Genomic DNA, 21870 nt, shown 5'->3' with positions numbered 1-21870 from the left:
CTAGCTCGTGAGAGCCCGTTTTAGGTAACTGCAGGTGGTGATTAGGCTGTGCTCAAACTGGCATTTACCACCATAACAGCGAGTTCCTAGAACACCCGTGTTATTGTAAACTGTGCAATGGATGACGATAGCAGGATCTCACGCAGATTAAAAACCACCCTGTTGCCCGGCCAAGAGGCCACGTAAAGACTGTCAGATTCCCCGGTGATTCCTTCACAGCCGGGGCTGGGAACTGGTCGTTGGTGAGAAACAAGCCGCCGACGTGTGTGGATTCCCTGCCCGTCCTCCCTTAGAACTGAACCGCCCACCGAGCCCTCAGGTCTCCTTCCCCGTAAACGTCGCGGCAGTTATGAAGGAGCGTGGGCTGCGGTCAGAGCCCACGCAGCGGGCAGTGTTCCCCTCCGCCGCGCTGTAGCACGGAGGAGCGACCTGGCCTCCCTCTGTGTTGTTTTCAGGAAAGCAGAAGGCGCTGCTCACTGCTATGTTTTCGTACCTTCTCCTGGGGTGGAACCTTCACTGTGTTTCTAAACCACAGGATTCGAGGGGCTGGAATCAGCCGCGCTTTGCCTTCAAGGCCCTTTGGAACCAGGGGCAGACGCCCGATTTGCCGTGCGGTTTGCCCAGGGCTTGAGATCCCTAAATTGGGTTTCCTCAGCAACACATGAGTCCTTTCTACTGCTCTCAGTGAGGAGTTGGCAAACTTTTTCTGAGAAAGGCCAGTAGTGAATACTTTCGGCCTTGCAAGGCCGACCGGTCTCCATCCCAGCTGCTCAGCCCTGCCCTGGCTGTGTGACAGCTGCCACAGGCCACGCGTCATTAACTTTCTGTACAAAGCAGGCCCGGGCGGGGGTGGCCCTCCCCACTCTGGAGGCGTCCGTGTGGTCAGTGTACTCGGGACCTCAACTCCCATGTTTCTTCTTTCAGTTCCAGCAGTCTTATTTCTAACGTGATTATGACAAGATAAAAACAACTGGGTGAGAACTGGATGGTTTCAAAAACCGGTTGTGTTGAGTTGGCTTTTCTGGTGTGGCTTTCCCTTCCTTTTTTCTAGCCTCACTCAGTACGAACAGCTGAAAGCGCACCACGGAGCGGGGGCGGCAGTGGGAGCGTCCCCCGTGGGCCTCAGCTCGGGAGATCGCAAGGAGGTGGACATCCTACGGATGCTCACCAAGGCCAGAGACGAATACGCAAAGGTGAGTCTCGTCTCCCTGCGATGCGTACTTAAACTCCACGGTGGGGACCTGCGCCCTGAGACGGACCTGGTGCCGTTCCTCCCGTCAAACAAAGTGCGGGAGAAATACAATCTTTATCGGCTTTTAGTAGGCTGAACACTGTTTGCTTTTAAGTGGATTCAAAGGCAGCCCGGGAAATCAGTAAGCTTCGTATATACAAATAGCCTCCAATAAGAAGACCCCATTGACAGTAGCAACAAATTAATATAAAATTCTTCGGGATAAAATTAACAAGAAATGAGCACAACCTGTGTGGAATAATCATGGCTATCCTTGGCGGTACTAGGGCACTAGCAGTAGGAAGGACATCCAACCCCCTTCCTCTGAAAATCGGCGGTCGGTGGAAAGAATTAAGCATTTATCCTGCCTGGCCAGGGGCACCGGATAATCCAGGTTGATGCGGGAAAGGCCTTCTCCACCACGGAGCTCCAGCTGTTAAATGTGGACGGAATGACAGAGCCTAAAGCCCTGGTGGAGTAACTGAGTCAGGCGCGGACCATCAGTAACGTTCGTGCTGTGAGAAAGGCAGACGGAAACCTGACCACGGGCGGGTCGGGCAGCCGCGCACAGCGGCCGAACGTCAAGTACGCGGCACGCCTGGAAGTGCTCCTGCCAGAAGAGATGATCCTGAACCTAAGTCTTGAGCGCTAACAGAAAATGACAGGGGAGGGGAGCAGGGCAGGTAGAAACAAGTTAAATGACACCGGGAAGCAGTCAGAAAGGCCGTGTGCAGCGTGGGCTCCTCGGGGACAGCCGCCAGGCTTCTGCGCATGCCTTGGAGGCGGGGCCAGAGGCCGCACTACTGGACACAGACACCCCCGCGGGCGTCTCTGGGCGAGTCCCGAAGGTGGTCAGCGCTGCCCGCCCGAGGGCTTGTTGAACGAATGTGAACAAAGCGCGGTTTCGCCCGCCCGCCCCGTCACGGCCCCGACCCAGTTGCTTCCTCCCCAGCTTCGGCCAGTAACAGCAAGGCCTGGATCCGCTTTTTATTTTGTTTGATTCTTCAACAGCCGTGCAAAAACGTCCCAGTGACTTAATTACACTTTACTAACTGTACTGTGTCAGGCGCAGTGAAGATTCATCTTAAAGGCGCCATTTTTGCCCTCGAGGAACTTAGGTTCTGTGACGACGGCAATAACAGTGGCCAGTATAGATATGAAATGCAAACGCTGAAGAAGAATTATTTTCTTTCTTCTCCCTCCCTCCTCCCAACACACAGACACAGACGCAAACACACATACTGTATTGTTTCTATTTTATGATGTTTTGACTTGTTGAAAGTCTAGCTGGGGAGAGACTGTCCCTCCCCAACCAGCCAATTCTCCGAGATACCAGAGGCCTAGCCAGGAGGGTGCCTGTGACCGGGAGATCCAGCCCTGTCTGCCCGCCTACCCCGGGGCGAGAGTCCTCCGCCCCCGTCGTATCAGGGCCACTCCTGTCATCTGGAGCCCCTGAAATGATTCAAACACGCCCGTCCTAAAGTGCAGAGACCCCGGCAAAGGCTGCAGCCTTAGCTCTGCCCTCGCTTCTGCTTCCCACCCGCGCGTCACGAGGCACCCTCTGCAACAGGGGGCCCTGCGGGGCTGCTGAGCCTGTCTCCAGGCCCGGGGATGGGAGCGGGTGATGCACTGCTCCCTGAGCCTCTGAACGCAGAGCTCACGCACACTCAGGAGTACCGGTGCCCGGTCCCGGGGACTGACCTCGGGCCATCACTTTGTACTGTACCCACAGCTCGCAGTGTTTCTCTATTCTGTTTGCCCTTCAGAATCTACATCTCCTTCGAGGCCCAGGAAGAACGCCACTTCTTACAGGGAGTTTTCCCAGATCTCTTCACTCAGACTGATTGTCCCTTCCACTGCACTCACCAGTGTGTTACCCTTTAGAATGTATTTTGTTCTTCCTCATTTGTTACACTCACGGCAGCCTCTCCCGCTGTGCATAAACTTGTTGAGGTCGAAAGAACGTTCTATCCGGTTGTGACAGTGTTGACATGAAGGGAAGACAGAGGTCTAATCAGTGTGCAGACTCTGCTTTTCTATAAGTTCAAATACATGTCATATGCATAATGTTCATTGCTCCAACTGTGCGATAGATAACAGAAGAAGCTCTTCCTTCCGCCGTCACAGGCCAGGTGACGCCACATCACATCCAGAAGTGGCTGCACGGTCCTGTGAGCCCTGGTCCACATCCTTCTCTGTTTCTCACCGCCCGCCCAGAGTGTAAGCCCCGGGCCCCTCCGAGCGCCCTGCCACGCGGTCTCGAGTGACCCTTCCAGCCTCACTGCCTTGGGCTCCCACTGCCCCTGCAGACGCTGGGAACTCCTCCCAAACAGAGTGACAGTGTTGCTTCCCGAAAGTGCCTTCCCGCCTCTCCGCAGGCTGGCCCTCTCCTCCCTTACGTACCTGGCGACAGGTGACGTCTCTGAAGGCCTACTTCCCGTGTTCCTTGTCCCTCGTGTGGTTTCTGATCTGCCCACCGGGTGTATTTGCCCCCGAGGAGTCCCCTTGTGCGAGGAAGCCCTGCTTTATCCTTGCCTTATGCAGTGTCATCTGCTCTCCCAACACACACGGACACGCCAGACAGTGTGGGGAACAGGAGTGGGCCGGGCCCCAGGTGCAGGAAGGGGACATGGAAACACAGTCTTTCCTCAGGATTCTTGCCGCGAGGAAGTGGATTTCCTGCTAGCGGAGGTTTTCAAGAAGAGACAGAATGATGACTAGCAGGCATGTTACAGAAGAACCTCACTGGTCTGGATGCGTGTTAACCTGAATGACCTCTGAGGGCCTCTCCAACTCTAAACCGCGTAAATGTGTGAAAATCCCAAAAAGTAAGAGGAGGAAGCATTTGGAGCTGGAGGAAGATGATACGGATAAAGTGAAGCCTGGTGACACAACTTTTTACGCAAAGTTAATAAAGTAATTTAAAAACCTTGTTTTGGCCGGTATTTTATGAAACAACTTCCTGTGGCTCTGCTGTGAAGTAGCAGTGCTGTGACTTGGGGCTTCCTCCTCCCGGTTAGGCTCGGGGCTGGGGTGCAGGTGAGCGGGGGCAGCAGCCGGGCCAGAGCGGTCCTGGGCCGCGGGGCTACGTGCTGAGCCTTCAGAAGTGGACTGTTTTGAAGAATACGTTTATACGTGTGTAACTGAATCACTGCTGTACACCTAAAGCTAATGCAACATTGCAAGTCAACGATACTGCAGAAAAAGAAAAGAAAAGAATAAGTGGACTGTTTTGTATTCAAGATGATTTTGTGTTTTGTGGCCTGAGGCAAGAATGAATAGTTGTCCTCTAGCTATGGTTCTGACTTATGAAATCAAAGAAATTACTGTGTCTTTTGATGTTCACTGAGAAAATTCAAGCCTATTAGAAAGAAAACAAAACTACCCATAATCCTACCACTCAAAGATGTCTGCTTTTAGCACTTCTAGTGTACTTTCCCCCCGACTCTTCTCCCCTCATGGACACGTGTTTGTGTGATAACACGGGCTCATGTGACGTTGTTGTTAAGGCCCGGGTACTCTCAAGAACCCATTATACTTTCTCCAACCCTGCATGTTTTTCCAAGTAGTTTAAAGTGTTTGGGTCGAGAGAGGCATAGAAACTTGGACAAGTGGAAAATGAGCTGCAGACTGTCGAGATCAGTGGTGTCTCGTCTGGGCACCTTCTACATGACAGTGAAGCCTCATTGGTAGGTCGCCCGTCCTAGTGACACGGAAAGCAGCTTCCGGCCATCTTCCTTGGGGGTTGCTGTCTGCGGCCCACACGAGCGGGTACACAGTGAAGCAGTCTGCAACCCAGGGTCCCTGCACACAGGCGGGGCCACTCGCGGAAGTGAGCCAAGCGGCCACTTTCTCTGCGCGGCCAGCCGGCGGTAAAGGCTTTTCACGCCAACATTTTATCAGTGACTGTATGAGGCTACACGCTTGTCTTGCGCTGGTGATCCACATCTTAGAATCCAGGCCAGTGGGTCCTGCAGCTATCATTCACCTAAGAATTAGAAATGATATTTTATGACTCATAAAGTGATTTCACATGCCATTCAATACTAGTGCCAAATATACAAATTATTGGCAGAAAATAATTAGTCCTTTGTGCAGTTAACTTTACAAGCCTAAGTGAGCGTGGTGGTAAACGGCCCCAGGCGCCTACATCCTTGAGTAGAAAATACAGCCAATAGCCATAAAGCACACCGGGAACCATGGAACCCCAGGGACAAGGTTGCATTCGCAGCCACTCCACCTCTGGACGGTGAGGTGTGTCCTGGCCCGAGGGCGCAACTGTGCAGCTGAAACTAACAATGCCGCGGAGTCCACGGTGCAGAAGGCCGTGTTTTACAGTGAGTTTTATTTGGTGTTTCAACAAGGGAAACCCAGACATCACGGCTGTGCCCTCTCTGTTACGAATGCCACTGTGTGAGCGATCGCAGGGTTGGTTAGATTAACGTGTGATAATGACTCAGGGTTTGAAACCATGAGGCTTGTCTCTCGTCTCTAGAGATTCTAATTTGTAGCAAGTGGCTCCAAACACTGGGATTTAAATTACTCTGTGCAAAAAGCCATTTGTTAAATAGAGACGATGTTAGTGATTTTTAAATCAGCGGTTTGGGTCGGCTTGACGTTCTGGTTTGTCGACTAAAAAGGGCTGGTTGCTGTGAGGACGCAGTGCTGCAGCCTTCAGTCAACTGCCAGGCGCGCGCAGACCCCTCCCGCGGCCCAGACGAGGCACCGAGGGGGCGCTTCCTCCACCGTTTATCCCGGAAGGGCAAGCGGGAGACCGCGGCTGCTTCCCGGCGACCCGCCGCCTTTCAGGCATCCACGCGTCTCAGGGCCTCCAGGTCCTGCAGGCCGAGGCACGGAATTGCACAAACTAAGAAAAATCCGACCTGAATTTGACTTATACTCAAACGTAGTTTATATCAGAGGAGAGTAAGGGATTTTCCTTTGTACATGGAGATCTATTTTTTTTAAGTACCAACTAGATAAAATAAAGAGCAAGAAGATGCGTTCTTTTTAAAAGATTAAAGCTTCTTCTACACCAAAAATGAGGTTCTTTTTTCCATTTCAGTGTAAAGCCTGTCCTGAGCCCAAACAGATCAGCAGCTCGTCCGCCATCTACGACAACCCCAATCTCATCAAGCCGATTCCAGTGAAGCCCGGTGGGAGCCGGCAGCAGCGGGGCCCTCGGCCCGGCCAGGTGCACAGCCCTCTGCTCTCCGCCCGGGCCTCTGTGGGGCTCCTGCGGGACTTGGCCCGGAGTACGGTCAGGGCGGGGCCGATGCTCTGCAGGTGCCCTAAGGTCAATCCAGGAAAGAGAGATTCCAAAGAAGAGATTTTGTCATGGTTAATAACTTACTCTTCCTAGAAAGGGGTTGCAGGTTTTCCTTTTGGCATTTCCCTGACTCTGTGCTAATCCCTTGTGGACTTGAACTCCTTAGAGGATAATGTATTCTAAAAAGACAGCAACCTAATATCATGTCAGAGCTGACGGCACCGTTACACGTCGGGCTGTATTCTTCCGGGGTGGAAAGCTGGTGTCCCACGGCCCCTGAGGGAGCCACAGCCCACGTGCCCCCATGGTGCCAGGTCCGGGGCCAGGCGCTGTGTGTATATGGGATTCCTGGTCTAAGGACTGGTGTCAAATCCCCCTTTAGACCTCATGGCTTGTCATTGTTCTTGCATCTAAGATACAAGCATGACAGCAGTTTCTGTGTGAGCGTATATATTTTTCAGAAGAGTCCAGCATCGGCAGAATTGCTGAGCTGCAAGTCCCATCACTGAGTGTGGCTGCTTCCAGTTCTTAAGGTTATTCCTCACTAAAGGTTTTTTTTTAAAGGGAATTGGTTTAAATCAATTTCAAAAAAAATGAACATGGGGCTTCCCTGGTGGCGCAGTGGTTGAGAGTCCGCCTGCCGATGCAGGGGACACGGGTTCGTGCCCCGGTCCGGGAAGATCCCACATGCCGCGGAGCGGCTAGGCCCGTGAACCATGGCCGCTGGGCCTGCGCGTCCCGAGCCTGTGCTCCGCAACGGGAGAGGCCACAACAGTGAGAGGCCCGCGTACAGCAAAAAAAAAAAAAAAAAAAATGAACATGGACACCAAAAACATAAAGACTGGCTAATGCAAGTCTTATATTGAATTTTGTAAAAAATAAGTCTTTTCTAATTATCTTTTAGCTTCTGTTATAAGTTTGCTTTTCATGGACATTTTTTATTTTAAGAGAGAAACCGGAATATGTTGACTTTAGGAGAATCTCATGTTTGCTTAGCCCAGCAAGACAGAAAGCAGCAGGGAAATGCCGGATGACACAGGGCGGAAAGGAAGCGGGTTGGTTACCAGCCAGGGCGGCGCAGGAGGGGCTGGGATTGGGGTGTCACGCATCTGACGGGTTGTTATCGCTACCGTTACGTAGCTGGAAGGATCAAGTTAGACTAAATGACGTAGGTTTCTTTCCAGCCCTCAATTCCTACAATTCTGTGGAATACTACCAGGAGTTCCGAAATGCTCACGTTTCTGCAAATCCTCAGTGTCTTCCTGTACTTTGCAGGGATGGGTGGACTTCCTGTGGAGGAGACCGTTTGCCTTTCAGTGTCTGTAGCTTGTGCCACAGGGGTCCCCAGCCTGTGAACCCCGGGCCCAGCAGGGATCGTGTGTCTGTGTATCAATCAGCAGATACTGATCATATAACAGCCGTCCTGGGGGTGGGAGGGAGAAGGCAGTGAAAATTTTTGACATTAAAAAGCAGGTCCCACATGTGTAGAGTTTGTCATCACTAAGCTTCTTCATCCTTTCTAATTGACTCTGTAAATAGAAGACATCATCGGGTAGGTAAATAATGTCTCACTGCCCCCATATAACCAAATTACACGTGGCCCCATTTTCACGCGTGGTTATTTGTTCCAGACCTTAGACCCTGAACCCCAACACCTGTCCTTGACGGCCCTCTTCAGGAAGCTGGACAAAGCTACGTGTCACGAAGCCGCGCGGCCTCCAAAGACCCTCCACCAGCAGCAGCAAGAGAAGCTTCCGCTTCGGCAGGGGGTCGTCCGCTCCCTGTCCTACGAGGAACCCCGAAGATGCTCGCCCCCGGTCGAGAAGCAGCTCTGTCCCGCCATTCAGAAGCTCCTGGTCGGGATCGCGGACCTGCAGCCGCTTGCAGAGCTGCCCGAGAGCCGGCCCTGTAGAGACGCCGCCCGGCCGGGGTCTCCCCGCGGCCCCGAGGTCTCCCGCCGCGTGCACGGTGCCCCCAGGACTCAGAACCCGCCGGACCAGCTCCAGAGCCTCCCTGGGGCGCCGGCACCAGACGCCTCGGCCGAGACGCCGGGGCCCCGGGCACTCCCGAGGCCAGCGCCCCCCGGCCCTGGGCCCGGCCGTCAGCCCCTGGGGCCCAGCGAGGTCTCCCCGCGGGAGCTGCTGTGGAAGCTCCAGGCGGTGCAACAGGAGCGGCAGTTGCCGGCGCCCGGCCGCCCAGCCCTGGCGGCCAAGTTCCCCGTGGCCACCCCGAGCGCTGGAGCACGGAACCCCCTGGAGTCCTGGAAGGACCAGACCCCCAGCGCGGAGCAGCAGGCTCCCCTCCTTCAGGTAGGCGGCTGCCGGCCGGGAGGTGCTGCCAGGGCGCGGGGACGCGGGCCTCAGCCCCGTCTGGTCTGCGCATAGCGTCCCGCCTTCGCCTCCTGCCTGGAAGGGAGTCTGGCCTTGGCCCAGCAATCTGGGAGCTCCTCCCTTCAGAGGCTTCATTCCTACAGTTAAACCTTCGTGCGACGAGGTTTGACGTGGCCGTGGGAAAAACCCAAATCTTTGACCTCGGAAACCTAGGGTCTGAAATCATTTGAAATCATTCCGGGGATGCCAGACACCTGACCTCGTCTGGTGATTTCGGTCCACAGTAAGTCGTTGTGCGTTCATTATCCAGGCCGGGCTTACAAGCGCGGACTGCGTGCCCCGCCCCTGCCGCACGTGGTCCGTGCAGCGGAGGAGCTGGGTGCCCCGCCCCTGCGGACGCCGCAGCCCGTGGGCGCTTGAGGCCCGCAGAAAAGCAGGTCACCGACCCCGGAAGGTGCAGCCTTCTTGTCTGTCTGAGCAGGTGTAGCTTAATGAGGGTCCGGAGAGGCAGAAGGCTCTCTCCCGGCCCGCGACATACACACCGGTTGCCAGAGAGGGGAAGTGTTGTAATTCTTAGAAATGTTCTGTCCCCGCAGGGAAGATGGTTCTCTATAGTCACTAATAACTTAGAACCGTGAGAAAACCGAAAGCTTTTCCATTTTTTCACTGCCTGTGGGTAACATCCGGAGATCTGACAGATTTTTTTTTTCCATTTGGATTGGTACAAATTCACTGAAAATGCATTGGGTTTAAAAATTAGGAAGTTCTCCCTATTCATGACGTTGGTCCTTCTGTCGTGTTTTGGCAAGTGGCTTACGACAGTGCCTCAGAAATCGCTCCCTTTCTGGAGACCATCGGTGTGGAGCACAGTCTTCATGTATGTAAGACGGTGCGTCCGAGTGTTCTTGCCTGTTACTGATGAAAATCTCAGATCTGAGTTCCTGCCGCTCTGGAGACATGGCTGTTCCCCGCCCTCATCCTCACTTCACTGTCACAGTGCCCCCCTTCTTCTGCTTTTGCCCCTGCGGATTTAGATGGGACCCTAGGAAATCGGGGCTAATCATTGGCCATCCGCCTCTGCAGGCAGGTCCCCTTCCAGTGCTCGCGGGGTGCAGGGCCGCAGTGCTCCTCTGACTGCCCACGAAGCCACTGCCCCTCGCTACGGCGCACAGAGACAGTTAAGCAGACCGCCCGCCTTCCTCCAGGCTACTCTGTGCCCAAGACGACGCCCAGGGAGCTTCTGAAACCACAGCAGCTCCTCGTGGCTGGCCCTGTGCCGGTTCTCATGAGCCCCTGGGCTTCGGGAGGCTAACAGTAGCGCTCTTCCCTCTCACCTGAGCTGGGGACAAGTGGGAGGTGGCTGTAAGCGTCAGGTGGGTCAGATGTCGCCTGCACAACTGGAAACACTATTGGGACCCCTGGTTTTAGGCCTGCTGGCCAAGAGAGGCGGACAGACCCGCCCAGACAGACGGGCCACCTGCACGCCTGCAGGAGTGGCCCCAGGGCTGCCCCCGAGACCCGAGCACGGAGAGTCAGGAGGTGGGGTGGACGGTGACCCCACCGCCTGCCCGCCCCGCCGCACCAGGCGAGGGGGCAGGCGGCCACCGGTGGGTCCCTTACGGCGGAAACTTGGGGCCACAGCCAGGAGGGACGCAGACGGACAGCCCCGGCGGAAAAGCTGGGGCCCTGGCGTGTGTCCCCAGGCGATGACAGGAAGCCGGGGAAAGGAGGTGCTGCTCAGAGCGCGAGCTTTGCCTGCCGTGGGGAGCTTAGTCAGGACAGCAGGCGCCGGCCGCCGGTGCCCAGGAGGGAGGAGCGTGCAGATGGAGGCTGGCCTCCCGTCGCCCTTGGCCCTGGATGGTTAACACTGAACCCGCTGTGTCCTCTGCGTTCTCTGCACCCGCCCCGTGCGCGAGCCGCCCTCACCCACCCGCCCGTCGGCCCGTTTCCCACCTGCAGGTCCTCTCACCCCGGCGCGCCCCGCCCGCCGCAGGCCCATCTCCACTCATGTCGCCACTGGTGTTCGCGCAGCCCCCCTGGGCCCCACCACCAGAGAGGGGCAGCGGGCTCTTGCCCCCGGGAAGCCAGGACCCGGCGGCCACCCCCAGCGGCCCCCTCCTGCCCCTGCGGACGCCGGAGCCCCCCAGGACGCCGGGCAGTGCCCTGACCAAGCCGCAGCTCCAGGAGGCCCTGCTGCACCTCATCCAGGTAGGAGGGCGCCGCCTCCCTCCTCGTAGGCCTTTCCCAGCGGCCTGCTGCCCTGCTGGTGCCTGTGCCCGCCTCCTGCTCCCCAAGGGCGGCAGCTCACCCCGAGACCTGCGCTTCTGGGTGCGTTTCAGACACTCAGCGTGGCTCTGGGCGTTGTGACTTCAAGTGCCACCCGGCAGAAGAGGAGGAGGTGAAGCCGCCCCTGGGAGGGTCCCAGGTCTGTGGGGCCGTCGGGAGCCAGAGGGGAGTGGAGGGGAGGGCTGCCCTGAGCCCGCGGCAGCGCCCAGGCCGCTACTCGGGGAGGATGCAGCTGGGGCGGCAGGAATGGCTGTGACGTCCACAGCATGTTTTATAGATGACCTTGAAGCCTGCCAGTGAGGACAGGCTGGGATGGCTTCCTCGTGCCCCTATGAAGTAATAAGGGCGATGACGCTTGTACAGAGCTCTGGGCCGGGCATGGTGTTAGACACCAGGACGCCGAGGCTGAGGGACTGGCCTGAGGTCACCAGCCAGTAAAGAGCAGAGCTGGGGCTGCAGCCTGGCTGCCGTGCCCCTTCCCACTGCACGACGGGGCCGGGAGGTGGCAGAGCCCACCCCGAACGCGAGACAGGCCTTGCAAAGTGCAGCGCGCTCACCCAGACGGACCGCAGACACCCCAGCTCACGTACTGAGGTATCTTTTTCGCAGACAGTCCGTAAAGTTTTTGCTTGAGTGTCAGGCGACCTTGAGAGCGGCCAGCACTTTTGCTCTGTCTCATCCTACTCAAAAAGACAGTAGTCGCCGTTGGTAAGAATGTTTCTTTAAAGGTAACGTATTTTAGAGAGAAGGAATGGAATGGGGACAGAAATCAGCATCTGAGTGTGAAAGCAGGGTAGCAATCTGCTAAAGACAGACGAGAAGTGACCACACCTGACTAATTCATAAAGAAGGGTCTTTTCCACCTTTTCTAGAAGCCATTCCTGAGAAGTTCTTGAGGACTTAGGTAGGGCATCTGTAAGCTCCTGTTCTGTGAGCAATAAACAAAAAACTTGAATGTAAAAAGTTCCACATTTTTCTGGCTTCTTCCACTTAATAACACTGTTCCAAAGATCTCTGTGCAGTCGTGGGGACCCCTAAAGTCCGGAGCAGCCCCTGGACCTCGCCCGTTAGAGACCAGACGTCCGTTCCCTCCACGCGGCCTGCGCTTCACGTTCCCCGTGCTTTCGGCATCTTCCCCACGAGCTGCTGGGAGCCACTCAGGCATGCGGCTTTGCTCTCTGCCTGCTGTTAGGACACAGGCTCGTGCTCGGAGACTTTGCAGGAAAGCCGGGGTAGCCTGGCTCCAGGCCGAGCGGGAGTGTGAAACGCGCCAGGGCGATAAAGGACGGGGTGGGAGGGAGCCGCGTCTCCAACATCAGAGACAGAGAAAACCGCCGATGGAACCGTGGTTCCCTCGGCCCGCGAGTGGCAGGAGGGGCCCAGAGCCGGCAGTCTCACCGCTGCCGGCTTGCCAAGGCCAGCGCCCTCCGTAGCTAACGGGGGTGGTGCGGGGGGTGGAGATGCACTGGCTCTGGCAGGGTGCCAGCCAGGCACGCTGCCAGGGAAGTCTTAACTTCCACCCAACAACGAAGGCGCCCCTTGTGGGCGACTCGGGGGCCTCTCAGAGCCATCAGGGACCTCCCAGCCAGGCTCAGAGGACTGAGCTGGGTTACGTCCTCCCCGTGCAGCCTCCCGGGGGCCCCAGGTCTCTCCACACAGGAGGCCAGGCTTCTCGGGAGCCGGCCCGCTCCGCGCTGCCCCGAGGCTGGTGCCCGCCTGAGCTGCAGGCCACGAGCACCTGCCGTGTCCCGGGCTGGCCACCGAGGACCGGCAGCTGACCCTTCTGGCCTGGCCTGCAGCCCCACTGACTGTTCAGCTTAAAAACTAGCCTCCGTGGGCCGCACAGGTGGGGAGGAGCATCTTAGGATCAAGGTGCCCGTTCAGCCCCAAGACAGAAGGCCTCTGTTTCTGCCGGCCAAGTCACCTCCCCTGGGGCTTTTGATTTGTGTTTTCCAGAATGACGACAACTTCTTAAATATAATCTACGAAGCTTATCTCTTCAGCATGACACAAGCGGCCGTGAAAAAGACTCTGTGAAAGCAAAACATTTCAAGACTGATCTCCAGGGCCTTCCGGCTCGAGGTCCTTTCAGGTCACATGTTGTTTCCCTAAATGTTTCTGCCTTTTTTTTAAAGTATGTCTTATATGAAATAAAATGCTTCAGGCTTTTTTCAGTCATGCAGTTTTTTCATTACATTCTTCAATGCACCTGGTACCAAGAATTGCGTGGGTAGGAAAAGTCCTTTGCTCATATCACACGGTAAATACCCAGCTTAAATGATTTTTTCTTACATGTACTGGGCCATTTCTAGATGAGTTCTCTCTCTGTGGGAAGGGGTGTTCTGGGAACGTGGTTTCTTTCTTATTAGCAGCCCCGGTTATTTCTGGAACTCGGAGAACGTGCCGACCGCCAGGTGGCGGTGTCAGCCCGTGACCACTGACGCGCCTCGCCAGCCTCTTCCAGACAAAGTAAACCTTTCCTTTGTAAACATCCATTGGGCCTTCGAAGGGAAATGATCTCTAAAGGTCCTTCTCGCCAGTTTCCGGGGGGGGAGTTGTTTAGGGGTCCACAGATGGCCCAGATTCCCAGCAACACCGCGTCTTGTCCGCTCCTTCCGGCAGAAGCCTGCCTGCTTCCGAAGGAACGTTTCATCATTTTCAGCAAAACGTGCTGAGAGGAAGGTCAGAGAAGATTTTAAGGCCGGTCCTTAAGCCTCTGTGGGGAGGCAGTGGAGTGCGGGCATGACAGCAAGGATTCTTGAGGTCGTGGAGCGGACTGACGACTCGTGTTCACAGAGACGAGGGCCTGCTCTCCCCCAGCCCTCCCCCGGGTTGAGTCGCCCTGGAATTGGTCCCTGCTGCGCGCTGGAGATAAAGTGAGCTTTGTGTTTCTATAGCCCTGTTTATTCCTGGACCATAAAAGGATCCCTAGAGGCCCACACAGGAGCTGGGCCTCGTTCTCCTTTTAGGGGTCACAAAGGAGGCAGGGAAGGAGGTTTCCTCACAGCTTCTGATGCCCAGAGGTGAACTGGAAGCTCAGACCTGGGGTAAGCGTATAACCAGGCAAGGGCCTGCGGGGAGCGCCTCCCCTCCGCCCGCCCGCAGAAGGGCGCCTTCCCTTCGAGGAGGGCCCGGCCCACCTTGCCGGGCCGCCCTGAGGCCGGGGTGCGGGGCTGCGGTTCCCTCCTGAGTCAGGAAGGGATGCCTCCCTCTGCTTCTCCGTCTCCTATAGCGCCTCACACCCTGACAGACCACAGAATCCCTGAAGCTCGTCATCGTGTGTGCAGCGTTTCAGGGCTCTTACGGGGAGTGTGGGGCAAGGGGAGACACACGGCCCTGTTGCCCTGCGTTGGTGACGCTCACCTCGGCGGCACACGCTCAAACCGGAGCAAACTCCACCGTCTCCCAGACCGCGGGCGACCTTTAAAACCCGCGGCACGTCTTCGATCTGAATTACACGTTCAGGGCGGCTTCTCCAGCCGGGGAGAAATGAATCCCACTGCAAATTCTTCTCATGTATTTGTGGTAGCAAGTGGCTAGTTCCTGAAATATGTATTCCTTTACTTGATTGTTATATAAATAAAATAGAAATCCCAGTTGCAGCACCTACTGTGAAAAGGTGGCCATGCGCTGTGGCTGGAGGGACCCCCCCGTGCCCGGTGTGGTCAGACCCACACCGCAGGCGTCACTGGGCCTTTCTAGGTCAGCACCACAGTGGTCTGTTTTGAAAACAAATTCTCCATCCTTCACTGGAATGAACCACTTTAAAAGTGACAGGCGCAGTTTGTTCAGACCAAAGGCCGAGCCCCCTTTCAAAGGGCTCGGAGATGAAGAGCTGGTTTCCTCTGTGTGGGAAGCAGGTGAGAGCTGCTTTGTCCAAAGACCTTTCTCTGGAGGGTCCGGGAAATGGATTGCAGGGTTATCCAAGCACCCAGGACTAGATCTCACATGTAAACTCGCTTCCTTTTCCCACCTCACCCCAAATTCTGAGACCATCCTGGACGCCCTCCTCCATGTCGCTGGCTTCCGGCAGCAGCTTGAAGCCAATTGAATTCCAAGGGGAAGGAAGCCTGGGATGGGTCCCTGAGCAGCGTTATCCCGGGCACTGGATTTCAACCCTGGAGAAGTGACTGAAGTCGGTTCTGCCTGGTGCAGGGACAGAACACGGGGCCTCGGTCAGGCGGACTTGCCCTCACGTCCTGCACCAGGGACCTCGTCTGAGATGCTGTTCTTCCATCTGTAAACGAAAGCAGTGCGCAGCTCTCGGGTCCTCGCAGGGATTAGATGGAAGCCATGTAGGGCAATGGCTCCTCGGGCTGAGAGGCACAGGCTCCACCCTGCCCGATGGGGTCCCGCTGGGGTGAGGCCCGCGGCGGCCGGAGCGCCCTCGCCTGCCGCCCACAGGATGCCGCTGCACCCTCTTCTCCCTCACTCCTTTATGCATGATGGGGGCCAGTGCGCCTCACCCCTTCCCCCCAAGGGAGGCGCCCTGAGCTCCTCAAGACACACACGTCAGTCCGAGTAACCCAGGGCCTCGCCCGCCGTCGGAGGAGGAGGTGCTGTTAGGCCCTACAGTCCTGGACGGTCCCTGCAAAGACACGTGCTCTCATCTCCCCATTCAGAGCGTGAGAACCCTCGTCAGCACCCTCAGGAACCTCCCGTGCCCCGACCCTGCGACTCCCACCCACCCCTTCCCCAGGCGGCTGGCGGAGACTCCAGCCTGGGTGCCACATTGCTTGCATCCCAGGTGTCCCTTCTTCCCACGGCCCGCGGGTCCTGGCCCAGGACGGGCAGGACTGCAGTCTCTTCTCCTGAAGGGGAAGTGCACGTCGGAGGACACACGTCCTGCAGAGGAAGTTCCAGCCACTGACTGGCCCCAGCCAGAGGACACATCAGCGGACACCGTGAAGACCGGTGTCCCTGGTGTGTGGCCCCAGGGACGGGAGCTGTCACGTCAGGTCCAGGCCTCTGAATGCCAGGCCGCACGTGTCCAGCAGGATGTCACCCAGACGCAGGCGGGGGAGGAGCGTAGGACTGACCCCACCCCCCTCCGCGGGTACAGCGTCGGGCACGACGTCTCCACAGCCCAGCTGCTCACTCCCGCCAACAAAAGAGCCACCTGCCTTTCCACCTGCTGCTCCGTTCAGAGCCGTTCCTCCTTCTCTCTTTTCAAAGAAATCAGGTGCTTCCAGGCTTTGGAGCTTGGAGCCCTCTTTGAGGTCACACGTGTCGTCTGCAGCCGGCAGGCGGGAGCAGCTCTGCATCGTGGAAAGTCGCCTGGCTACAGATGGGTGCATCTCCCCGGCATGTCGCTGATGCTTGGTTTTCAGGTTTCAAACCCTCAGCACCACCTCTCGTACGATTAGCGGGGGGAGGGGCGGCTACAAATATTTGGTACATTTAACTCAACCTTGAGCATCGCAGTAGATGTCCACCCAGCGGGGTTATGAGTAATGCCTCCTAACGAGCCTTGAGAGGAGCACACAAATGAAACCGTGCGTGTAGATTGTGGTCTTAAAACACCGCGGGGCGGCTGAAAGCAGAGCACGGCCGGCCGTTCCCCTGGCGGCGGCTCTGGGCAGGGGCACAGCCGGCCTCCTGGGCCAGGTAACTGGGGGCACAGCGGGGAGGAAGTAGAGAATGCTCTAGACGCAAGAGAGAGGTGGGGGACCGGCAGGTGTGAGCCAGAGTCTAAAAGGCTGGGAGCACCGACCTCCTGGGTACAAGTCAAGGTGGGGCTTCCCCGAGGTCGGCAGGTGCTGGACGGACACTGGAGCGGGTGGCGGGGCCTCCCGGCTCAGGGTGCTGGGCCGCGGGGCCCCGGGCCTGGAGGACGAGGTCCCAATCAGCTGTGCCCACAGGCGAGTCTGGAAGACGTAACCCAACACCTGGCTGGGAGGCGATGCCTGGCGCGGCGGCGTTTCTCAGCACAACACATCTACCGGCTCCACGGACCAGGGTGGCACCCAGTCGGCCACGCTCCGCGTCTTCTCTGATGACGAGCCCTCGGGGTCAAGGAGATCTGGGCTCTCCTCCTGTGTCCTCCCTCGACTGTAAGCTCCGGGGAAAAGTCATTCCCCCTGTGTCTGTCGCGGGAACAGGGAAGTCCTCGCTGGGGCAGAGCCCGCCAGTGTCCGCGGTGGCGTCTCCTGCCGGATGGCGGCCTGGGTGTGCCCTTCGCGCCGGCAGCTGGGGTGGGGCCCCCCAGCCCGTCTTGGCTGCCTTTCTGGCTCTGCCGTAAATCCGTGCAGAAATCTCTTTTCTATGTTGTGCCCACTGCGCTTTCCAGGGTTGTAAGCTCCTTAAGTTTCATTCCCTGCTGTGTACGTGTCAGTCGGCCCTGTGTGCCCAGAGGCTAAGAAACTGGCGCCGCGGGAAACCCATGCCTGACACGCTTAGGACAGGCCGCGCTGCCGGCGAGAGGCCCAGCCCAGGGCGGGGTGGGGGGACTCGGGGAGAAGATGGGCAGCGGAGACTCCTCTGAAGGACCAGGGCCTGGGCCAAGGCAATGGAAGCTGAGATTTAAACACAGAGAGAGGATGCGGATTGAAGAAATATTTAGGAAGCAAAGTCCGTAAGACCTGGTTATTGCTCACGTGTGGATGAGTCGTGACGGAGCCGCAGGCCTGCTTCCTGGCTCGGGCGAAGGGGACGATGAGGCTCGGTGAGCACGTGCTGGGAGTTAGTAATAATAATAACATACTAACAAGAGCGGGCGGCGCCTACTCAGCGCCCCGCGCCCAGCACCGCTCTCCCGACTCGGGGCCGCATCTCGTGTGTCCCTCCGCGAAACCTGCCAGGCTCGGCACTGACGCCTGAAGCTCAGAGTTGGTTTCTTCCCGCGGCTGCCCCTCCCTCCGTCCACTAAGAGGCAGTGTTCCGTCCCCTCAGAGGCAGTGTTCCGTCCCCACCCGCCGAGCTGCCCACGGGGCTGGCACGCAGGGGCAGTGTGGCCGCGATCGCAGGCTGGCCCGGGCTGGGGGAAGGAGAGCCCGCCCTGGTACCTGTACTTCCCAAACCCGGCCCCCCGCCCCCTGGGGCGCTGATGCCGGCAGAACAGGGTCAGTCTCAGGAGTGAGGTCCTGGGTGCCCTGGGCCCAGACTGACGCCTCCGGGGTCAGATCCTGATGCTCCGTGGACGTCCGCCTCTTGTGTCCCTGGGGGTCGGTGTGTGGCTTTCAGCAGAGTCTCTCCTGAGGGCTCCCCCTCCTCGGGCAGAGCGGCTGTGTCTCTGCGTGTTTCCCAGACGGGCCACCTGGCGAGCCTGGCCCCGCCCACCCAGCTGTCACCCGCCCCCAACCCCGGGTCCTCCCGAGGGAGGCAGCAGCACTTCGCACTGGGCCTCGCAGATGTGCGCCTGGCGGAACAGATTGAAACGGGGTGGCGAGCGGCCAGGGACCGCCCCCCACTTCTCCGGCTGCCGGCGGGACCTGCCCGACGTGAGCACCCAGAGTCAGAGGGGCGGAGGACGGAGCAGGGCCCAGGAGACCGGCTACACGGCCTCTCCCCGCTCTGCACGTCCGCGTCCCCAGCGAGAAGACGCGGGGTGGTGGACTTGCTAACAGAAGGTAGCGCCTCACCCTGGGGAGCTCTTTGCTGTTCCAGGCCCAGAAAGCCCGAGACCCAGGCGCCGCTGCGGCCGTTTTGTGCACGAGAGTTGGCCCGGTGGGGACCGCCCCTGACTTGGGGTGCGGGCCCTTTTCTCACAGGCCCTGGGGTACCTCCCTTCTCTCCTTCACACCCCACCCCCGGGGGCAGAGTGAACCTCTCCACTCAGCACGACATCAGCTGAAGCCCAGAGCCTCTGGGACGGCTTTTGCGTTGGACAGAGGTCCTTTCCGACCTGAGGCCAAGGGTCCTGGGCCTCCGGCCTCATCCTCGTGCCACCCAGGTGCCTGTCAGCAGGGTGACCGCGTAAGCAGTCACCCAAACCAGGCTGCTCTGAGCATGAGCTGTTAGTAACCGCGCCGGCCAGAGGCCCGGAGGCGGGCATCCTGGGCCCGTGGGAGGGGTGGTCCCCACCTGCGTCCCCGCCCGAGTCCCCGGGTACCCAAGCCACGCAGGAGGCGGCCTGGCCTCGGCCCGAAGGAAGTCGGGCTGTGGCTGAGCGGCACCTCGGGGCCTGGCTCCGGGGCACGTCTGCCGTGTGGAACGTAAGCCAGGCCCTAGCCACAGCCTCCTTGTCATCGAAGGGTTTGAACTTCCAGCCCTGACAGCCAGCTTCCTTTGTCCTTTGAGGTCCTTCCTTTCTGGTTAAGATGTAAGTTCAGGGAAGGCCACCACCAAAGCTGGCCAGGCTGTTGCAGGGTGTGAAATGGCCACCGCTTCCTCTGTCTCCGCACCCAGGACAGGGGTCTTCGAAGGACACTGAGTGGCTTTGCCGTCTGTGTTGCCTCCGCGGGGTCACTGGGCAAGTGGCGTGCCTTTCCTGGGCCTCCCTCAGGGAGCCAGTGTCCCGGTGGCCACGTCACTGTTGTGGGCCAGGCTGGCCACGTGGCCCCCGCCCGCTTCCCCCACACCTCTTGGAGCTGAGCTGCAGCCCACGCTGTGACCTTGGCCAGAGGCGCGGATGGCAGAGGAGCGTGAAGACGCAGATCCTCCTTGATTGTACTGCTGCAGACACAGGCCTGGGGCTCGTCGGGCTCCGTGGACCAGGGCCCGGGCCTCAGCTCCTCTGCCGCCCCTCCCCCAGCCTCGCACCACGCTCCCTCCCCCGAGGGCTCAGGCATTAGTCAACCTTCAGAAGTCTGGGTTTATTTATAAAGCCGCTGTTGCCACTTCCAGCAAAGCGCTTTACAGGCATTAATTAAGGCAGGTTCCCAGCAAGCCGGGGAAGGAAGGGAGGGAAGGGGCCCGGGGTTCTCAGAGGACCAGTTTCCCTGCTGGTGCCTCTCCCTGTGTTTCCCTGTAACTTCTCAGTCTCCTCAGGACACGCACACGGGTGCAGCGCACGCAGGCACACACGTGTGCGTGCACCAGCCCCCTTCACCTGCCCCCTGGCATCCTTCCTAACTGCCTACCTGCCCTGATCGCCCTGCCTTGCCTCCCTGACCCGTGCTGCCCGGGGGGGTGCCCCGCAGTCACCCCACACCCCTTCCAAAATCCACCCCCGGGTGTCCCCACCCTTCAACTCAAGCCACCTCCCTCCCAGTGGGGCAGTCATCCTTGACTCCCCCCCATTAGGGGGGAGCAGGACCCAGAGGGAGGGATTCAGACCCTGGTGGCCCGCCCGCACCGGGTTCCTTAGGCCGCAGAGCAAAGCACCACAGGCTTAAACAACAGAGATGCATTGTCCTGCGGTCTGGAGGCCAGACGTCAGACCGCGATGCCGGCAGGGCTGGTTCCTTCTGGGGGCCGCAAGGAAGAGCCTGGTCCGCGCCCCTGCTCACCCCCTGCGGTTTCTGGCCATCGGCAGGGCTCCTCGGTGCTCAGAAGCATCGCCCCGGCTCTGATCCACCCTCACGTGGGATACCTGCCTCTGCCTCCAGTGTCCCCTTCGTAAGGACGCCTGTCGTGTGGGATGAGGGCCCTCCCTGCTCCAGCAAGACCCGAGCTCCAAATGAGGTCACATTCCCAATTCCTGGGGGTTAGGGCTTCAGCATACACATCTGGGGGGACACAGCTCAACCCAAACCACTATGTTCCCGGAACACCACAAATCGGGGGCCCTCCCAGACCAAGAGTTGTCACTGGTGGCCTGACTCACACAGAAGGGGTCCTCCTCAGACAGCAAGGTGAGCACTGCTGACCGGTAGCCGGGAGTTCTTAGCTGAGACCTTTATTTTCACAAGTTCTCTCTCAGTCCCTGTCTTGGGCTAATTAGTCGTACGCCTTAGTGTGTATAACCCTCCATTATCGGTTTGAACAAGAGCGCTTCTCATTCTGGCCCTCTCTTCCTGTGCCTGTCCTGACCCCAAGTCCAGTCCCTTCCTCCCCAACAACCCGCAGCCCTTCCGTTGAGCCGACGTGGGCCCTGCTGTTTGCACGTGTGCTTCCAAAGCACATGTTGTTCTGTGCGTGTGAATGTGTTCCACTTGCGTGGAGCCGTCACACGTACACATCCACGTGCAGACTTCAGCGGACGGCTCAGTGAGCCTTACACACACCTGTACGTGCATGTCTGGGCGCGTGTGGTGACCCCCGCCAGGCTGAGCTGTAGAACATGTCCTGCCCGGCCTCCACCAAAGTCAGCCCCCGGAGAGCCCAGGCTCCTGACTCCTGTCATGGTAGATTCTTTTCCCGAATTTCACAGGCATAAGTAACGCAGCCTGCGGTCTCCGTGGCTTTCCCACCCGCCTCCTGCACGCAGCTCCGCCCTCACTTCTTGTCCAAGGCATCGGTCTCAAGAGCCTCTGACCTGCCAGACCTGTGGGTGAGCCTTCGAGGGCATGTGGCCAGGGCTGCCGTGAACCTTTCTGTGCACGGCTCCTGGCGCACGTCTGGGCTTGTCACCGTGGATGGAGGGGTCGCAGGGAAGCAGGCCCCCCGATGGGCTGCAGGTCACGCCCTGTGACCCTCCCCGCCAGCAGCACAGCCAGTTCTAACAGGTCCCCTCTGGCGGAGTGCACGGTGTCTGGTGGTCTAGTCTGTGTTTCCCAGGTGACCCCAGGTGTGGAGCACGGATGCTGCATGTGTGGTCCTGGCCGCTCACGTGTGGTCTTGGGGACGCGCCCGAGCACTTTCTAGCCCATTTTTCAGTGTGGATTTGTCTTCATCCGCTATGTGTCCCCGTGGAGTCTGTCTTACTGGAAAGA

The 21870-nt window shown here is 58.3% G+C and overlaps 2 protein-coding genes across 4 annotated transcripts in view; both read left to right on the top strand.

Annotated features, from left to right (window-relative positions):
* The window catches only part of DCP1B (decapping mRNA 1B), a 49615-nt gene extending 36339 nt beyond the window's left edge, over window positions 1-13276 (top strand). The window contains exons 5-10 of one of the 3 annotated variants that reach the window (XM_060306624.1): window positions 1052-1193; window positions 6297-6425; window positions 8132-8809; window positions 10790-11038; window positions 11170-11255; window positions 13073-13208. In XM_060306624.1, coding sequence (XP_060162607.1) covers window positions 1052-1193; window positions 6297-6425; window positions 8132-8809; window positions 10790-11038; window positions 11170-11232 — 1261 coding nt within the window. In that variant the 3' untranslated portion in view covers window positions 11233-11255; window positions 13073-13208. Of the gene's footprint in view, window positions 1-1051; window positions 1194-6296; window positions 6426-8131; window positions 8810-10789; window positions 11256-13072 lie in introns of those variants that run through there. The other 2 variants (XM_030834817.2, XM_060306623.1) reach the window with 2 other exon arrangements.
* A 4442-nt stretch (window positions 13277-17718) lies between these two features.
* The window catches only part of CACNA2D4 (calcium voltage-gated channel auxiliary subunit alpha2delta 4), a 97247-nt gene continuing 93095 nt past the window's right edge, over window positions 17719-21870 (top strand). The window contains exons 1-4 of the mRNA XM_060307002.1: window positions 17719-17780; window positions 18008-18116; window positions 18363-18555; window positions 19052-19269. Coding sequence (XP_060162985.1) covers window positions 17719-17780; window positions 18008-18116; window positions 18363-18555; window positions 19052-19269 — 582 coding nt within the window. The remainder of the gene's footprint in view (window positions 17781-18007; window positions 18117-18362; window positions 18556-19051; window positions 19270-21870) is intronic.

Source organism: Globicephala melas, chromosome 10 (genome assembly GCF_963455315.2).
Source record: "Globicephala melas chromosome 10, mGloMel1.2, whole genome shotgun sequence".
Classification (NCBI taxonomy): Eukaryota; Metazoa; Chordata; class Mammalia; order Artiodactyla; family Delphinidae; genus Globicephala; species Globicephala melas.
This window is presented reverse-complemented; position numbering and strand designations above follow the sequence as displayed.